Below are 6,666 nucleotides of genomic sequence, written 5' to 3' on the forward strand. Positions count from 1 at the left end.
TTTAGTCCTGTTATGATGTGTGTGTGTGTGGTGGTGTTTAGTCATGTTATGATGTGTGTGTGTGTGTGTGTGTGTGTGTGGTGTTTAGTCATGTTATGATGTGTGTGTGGTGTTTAGTCATGTTATGATGTGTGTGTGTGTGGTGTTTAGTCATGTTATGATGTGTGTGTGTGTGGTGTTTAGTCATGTTATGATGTGTGTGTGTGGTGTTTAGTCATGTTATGATGTGTGTGTGTGTGTGTGTGTGTGTGTGGTGTTTAGTCATGTTATGATGTGTGTGTGTGTGTGTGTGTGTGGTGTTTAGTCATGTTATGATGTGTGTGTGGTGTTTAGTCATGTTATGATGTGTGTGTGTGTGTGTGTGTGTGGTGTTTAGTCATGTTATGATGTGTGTGTGATGGAGTATCCTGAATAAATAAGTGGTCAGAGCATTTCTGCTTTAAAAGTACAGCTTTATAAACACAGTCTCAGAACCATTCAGACAGACATGGATTAACTCATGAAGCTCAGCTTTACAGCTGCAGATGAGCAGTGAGGAGAGGGTGGAGTAGAGGTAGGGGTTAATTGAAAAATGAAGGTGTAGAGTTACAGTTGGGTGTGTTTAAGGCAATAAAGTATGGAAATAACAAACTTTTTCAAATAAAGAGGAGATTCAGGGGTGTAACCCATGTCTGTTGAAGGTTTTAATATATATTTTAATGCTATAATTTTTCTAAGCAAAATAACTCTCAGTTACATTGCTTTTACACATATTTGTTACCAATACCTAAAACTTTCCCTAAATCCTAAACTGTATTAGAACCTTAAATTACACTGACATGCCAAGGATTATGGGATAGCAGCGTGTAAATTGATTATGAACTGGTCTTACAGTAGGGGGCAGCTTGGAAATGCCCACACCTCTATAAAGCAGAATGCTTCGGGGTTTATGGATTCACGGAGTCTGTGCCATTTTGGTACTGTAATTCTTTGGACCATGTCACATATTGCCAGTCCTCTAGTGTCCAGTGTGTTGGTGTTAATAGAGGCACTCTGGCCTACTACGCCCATATCCCATGGAAGCTAAAGAATGCTGCACTCACCTGTGTGTTATGTGGGGCCTGTTTTTTTACATGGATGTTTCTGCGCATACGCCACCTGTCACAATCACTAAGTACCTGAGGGAGACCACTGTGCTGTCCACTTTGCCACACACCTGACACTGTGGATTGAGGAATGGTAAATGTGTGCACAACTTTGGAAATGGATTGTCCCATCCACGGGCTGTACCTAAGTTCTCCCAAATTTGGTGTGACACTCCAGGTCCCATCCCTCTGATTCTCAAATAATTCATATCACAGCAGGTAGTGCAGGTAGGGACCTGGAGGGTTCGATTCCCACTCCGGGTGACTGTCTGTGAGGAGTGTGGTGTGTTCTCCCTGTGTCTGCGTGGGTTTCCTCCGGGTGACTGTCTGTGAGGAGTGTGGTGTGTTCTCCCTGTGTCTGCGTGGGTTTCCTCCGGGTGACTGTCTGTGAGGAGTGTGGTGTGTTCTCCCTGTGTCTGCGTGGGTTTCCTCCGGGTGACTGTCTGTGGAGTGACTCCAAGCAAAATTTAATAACACCTCACTACTTACACAAATGTGGGAGTTCCCTAGCTGTCCCCTGAGGTAATACCATGTCATAATCTCTTTACATACCGTTATTGCATGACTTTTGGCATTCCAGTGTATTTTGATGTGGCATTTCAAATGTCTGTGCAAATAATTGGCTTCTAATTTGTTGTTCATCCCATAGTTGAGTGAGTGTGGAATAAAATTCAGCATTTTCAGCTGCAGCAAATTTAGAGACCAGCTACAAAGTGCATAAAAGTGTGGATACTAACAGGATAAGAGATTGTAGGAGAGTTTATGCCAGCCTTCGCTAGTTGGAAGCTTGCTCAGGATGTGTGTGAGCGATGAAGCAATAATCATCACTGCAAGACACACTCCCAAACTCCACAGCTGAGGAATTATTGAGCCAGCTGCTGGTCATACTCAGGTGACACTCTGCAGGGGAAAGGAGCACGTTGGAAGAGGTGGATGTGGGAGAAGATGGAATGAATGCAGGCGCAAACTGCTCATACACATTGCTTCTTTTGTTCTCGGGTGGGCTTAATGAAGGAGCAGAATCTGTGTCCTCAAACATGCTGTCAATCTTCAGAGACTCCTCTCCCTTCAGCAGCTCACTCTCAATCTCCGATAGCAATGCACATCTCTGAAAACACACACACTGGTTAGTGTCCCAATTGTGTCCTGGGGTTCTGAGATTTAAATTTGAGGCAAGTCAGGACTGGGCTTAAAAAGAGTCAGTAGTTACTAGGATGCAAGTTGGAGTTATGTCAGTAGTTACTGGGATGAGTTATGTCAGTAGTTACTGGGATGAGTTATGTCAGTAGTTACTAGGATGCAAGTTGGAGTTATATCAGTAGGTAGTGGGACACGTTGGAGTTATGTCAGGAATTACTGGGATGAGTTATGTCAGTAGTTACTAGGATGCAAGTTGGAGTTATGTCAGTAGGTAGTGGGACACATGTTGGAGTTATGTTAGGAGTTACTGGGATGAGTTATGTCAGTATGTACTGGTACGCATTTTGGAGTTATGTCAGTAGTTACTAGGATGTAAGTTGGAGTTATGTCATTAGTTACTGGGATGAGTTCTGTCAGTATGTACTGGGACACGTTGGAGTTATGTCAGTAGTTACTAGGATGCAAGTTGGAGTTATGTCAGTAGTTACTAGGATGCAAGTTGGAGTTATGTCAGTAGGTAGTGGGACACATGTTGGAGTTATGTCAGTAGTTACTGGGATGAGTTATGTCAGTATGTACTGGTACGCATTTTGGAGTTATGTCAGTAGTTACTAGGATGTAAGTTGGAGTTATGTCATTAGTTACTGGGATGAGTTATGTCAGTATGTACTGGGACACGTTGGAGTTAAGTCAGTAGTTACTGGGACGCATGTTGAGTTATGTCAGTAGTTACTGGGATGAGTTATGTCAGTAGTCACTGGGATGAGTTATGTCAGTAGTTACTAGGATGCAAGTTGCAAGTTGGAGTTATGTCAATAGTTACTGGGATGAGTTATGTCAGTAGTTACTGGGACGCATGTTGGAGTAATGTCAGTAGTCACTGGGATGAGTTATGTCAGTAGTTACTAGGATGCAAGTTGCAAGTTGGAGTTATGTCAATAGTTACTGGGATGAGTTATGTCAGTAGTTACTGGGATGAGTTATGTCGGTAGTTACTGGGATGAGTTATGTCGGTACTTACTGGGATAAGTTATGTCAGTATTTACTATGATGCATGTTGGAGTTATGTCAGTAGTTACTGGGATGAGTTATGTCAGTAATTAATAGGATGCAAGTTGGAGTTATGTCAATAGTTACTGGGATGAGTTATGTCAGTAGTTACTGGGACACATGTTGAGTTATGTCAGTAGTTACTGGGATGAGTTATGTCAGTAGTTACTGGGACGCAAGTTGGAGTGATGTCAGTAGTTACTGGGATGAGTTATGTCAGTAGTTACTAGGATGCAATATGGAGTTATGTCAATAGTTACTGGGATGAGTTATGACAGTAGTTACTGGGATGAGTTATGTCATTAGTTACTGGGACACATGTTGAGTTATGTCATTAGTTACTGGGATGAGTTATGTCAGTAGTTACTAGGATGCAAGTTGTAGTTATGTCAATAGTTACTGGGATGAGTTATGTCAGTAATTACTAGGATGCAAACTGGAGTTATGTCAATAGTTACTGGGATGAGTTATGTCAGTAGTTACTGGAATGAGTTATGTCAGTAGTTACTGGAATGAGTTATGTCAGTATTTACTAGGATGCAAGTTGGAGTTATGTCAATAGTTACTGGGACACATGTTGAGTTATGTCAGTAGTTACTGGGATGAGTTATGTCAATAGTTACTGGGACGCAGGTTGGAGTGATGTCATTAGTTACTGGGATGAGTTATGTCAGTAGTTACTAGGATGCAATATGGAGTTATGTTAATAGTTACTGGGATGAGTTATGTCATTAGTTACTGGGACACATGTTGAGTTATGTCAGTAGTTACTGGGATGAGTTATGTCAGTAGTTACTAGGATGCAAGTTGGAGTTATGTCAATAGTTACTGGGATGAGTTATGTCAGTAATTACTAGGATGCAAGTTGGAGTTATGTCAATAGTTACTGGGATGAGTTATGTCAGTAGGTACTGGGACACAAGTTTGAGTTAAATCAGGTGTTACTGGAACAGTAAGTTCGTGTTGAGGCAGCAGATACTGGGATGCAAGTTTGAGTTATTTCCATAGTTACTGAGACACAGTTGAGTGAAAAGTTGCAAGTTAGAGGGATGCAAGTTAGAACTGAGAACTGGGAATTTAAGCATAAATCAGACTCACTTTGAAATCTCTGATGTATGGAGTTGGGCTCGAACTCAACACTTGCTTCTTCCACCTGGGAAAAAAAATATAGCTTATCATTAACCATGTCATTCACAAGGTGAGATACAATGGGACTTGAGAACAGTAGGAGATACGAGAGACACTCAGATACGAGAACTATATGAGGGAGTAACTCATAATAAGATGTGAGAACTGCAAGAGAGAGATTGAGAATTGTACAAAAGTGAGAGAGACTAAGACCTGAGAAATCTAAGGGAGAGAGATTGTGAGTCACTGATATGTGAGACACATTGAGATTTGAGAACTTTACAAGAGAGAGCGAGAGACTCTGAGACATAACTGTATGAGAGGGAGGGTTAGACACTGAGACATGAGAACTATATCAGTGAGAGACACTGAGATGTGAGGACTGTACGAGATGAAATAGAGACATGAACATGAGAATTGTACAAGAGAGAGAGTGAGAGACACTGGCCTGTGGTATGGGATGTAGGACAGCAGCAGGCCTAACACTGGCAGCAGACAGAAACATGCAAACCAAAAACTGGATATAGATGAGTCTCTGGTCACCTTTTCTCCTTGGGGAGACAGAAATCATTTGATTATTATATGTTTTTACAAGATGAAACCATATATTTCCTCACATGGGGTGGTGGGTAATGTAGTTTAACCCCAAGTTAACAGTAATGCCGATCTGCAGACCTCAGGATAAGAAAACTGGGCGTAAACATGAGAATTGTGAGTTGCCACTCATTGTACACATTGTCGTGACACACGAAGTATAGTCCATCTCTTACTCAAGCCATTCCTCAGAGGGCAGGACCCCCACAGAGCAGGTACGGTTTGGGTGGGGGAGCATTCTCAGCGCTGCAGTGACACTGGTGGTGTGTTAGGGCTGAAACATACTTCACGTAAGGAGGCAAACACAGCATATGCCTGGCAAGCGCTCTGTAAACGAACAGTTCTATTGTACAAACTCAACAATGCTCTTACATTACTATGATGGGTTAAAACACATAGTACTTACAGAGATAGAGGAGAAATCATAGCACTCTGTAAACTGGATTGGGTTAAGTATGTCTACAGTACAGGAGTAGACTTTACCTGCTGCAGCCATCCATCCATTCATTCATTCATTCATTCATTGTCTGTAACCCTTATCCAGTTCAGGGTCGCGGTGGGTCCAGAGCCTACCTGGAATCATTGGGCGCAAGGCAGGAACACACCCTGGAGGGGGCGCCAGTCCTTCACAGGGCAACACACACACATTCACTCACACACTCACACCTACGGACACTTTTGAGTCGCCAATCCACCTACCAACGTGTGTTTTTGGACTGTGGGAGGAAACCGGAGCACCCGGAGGAAACCCACGCAGACACGGGGAGAACACATCACACTCCTCACAGACAGTCACCCGGAGGAAACCCACGCAGACACAGAGAGAACAAACCACACTCCTCACAGACAGTCACCCGGAGGAAACCCAAACAGACACAGGGAGAACACACCACACTCCTCACAGACAGTCACCCGGAGGAAACCCATGCAGACACAGGGAGAAAACACCACACTCCTCACAGACAGTCACCCGGAGGAAACCCACGCAGACACAGGGAGAATACACCACACTCCTCACAGACAGTCACCCGGAGGAAACCCACGCAGACACAGGGAGAATACACCACACTCCTCACAGACAGTCACCTGGAGGAAACCCACGCAGACACAGGGAGAACACACCACACTCCTCACAGACAGTCACCCGGAGCGGGAATCGAACCCACAACCTCCAGGTCCCTGGAGCTGTGTGACTACCTGCTGCGTTGGTAATAAAATCATAGACTCAGTAGAAGTTAGGGTGTGTGGCCTCTGACTCACTACTCTGACTCACCATGCCATTGGCACTAACCCACCCCCATACTATCAGAGATGCTGGATTTTGCGCTGATAACAATCCGGACAGTCCTTGTCCTCTTTGACACGGAGGACATGACGTCCACGATTTCCAAAAACAATCTGAAATTTGAAATGCTTCGCATGGTTTTAACTTGCACTTGTAGATGGAGCGACGAACTGTGTTCACTGTCATTGCTTTTCTGAAGTGTTCCTGAGCCCCTGTGGTAATATCTGTTACAGAATGATGTCGTCTTTAATGCAATGCCGTCTGAGGGATCAAAGGTCACGGGCGTTCAGTGTCGGTTTTCGGCCTTGCTGTTTACTGGCAGAGATTTCTCCTGATTCTCTGAAT

At 43.7% G+C, this 6,666-nt stretch overlaps 1 protein-coding gene across 1 annotated transcript in view; it reads right to left on the minus strand.

The window, feature by feature from the left end:
* Positions 1-354: 354 nt before the first annotated feature.
* Positions 355-6,666, minus strand: part of LOC136708053 (interleukin-21 receptor) — a 13,526-nt gene continuing 7,214 nt past the window's right edge. Inside the window, exons 6-8 of the mRNA XM_066682315.1 lie at positions 4,891-4,993; positions 4,413-4,467; positions 355-2,232 (exon numbers count right to left, since the gene is read on the minus strand). Of these exons, the coding sequence (XP_066538412.1) occupies positions 1,900-2,232; positions 4,413-4,467; positions 4,891-4,993 (491 nt within the window). The 3' untranslated portion in view covers positions 355-1,899. The remainder of the gene's footprint in view (positions 2,233-4,412; positions 4,468-4,890; positions 4,994-6,666) is intronic.

Source organism: Hoplias malabaricus, chromosome 10, assembly GCF_029633855.1.
Source record: "Hoplias malabaricus isolate fHopMal1 chromosome 10, fHopMal1.hap1, whole genome shotgun sequence".
Lineage (NCBI taxonomy): Eukaryota > Metazoa > Chordata > Actinopteri > Characiformes > Erythrinidae > Hoplias > Hoplias malabaricus.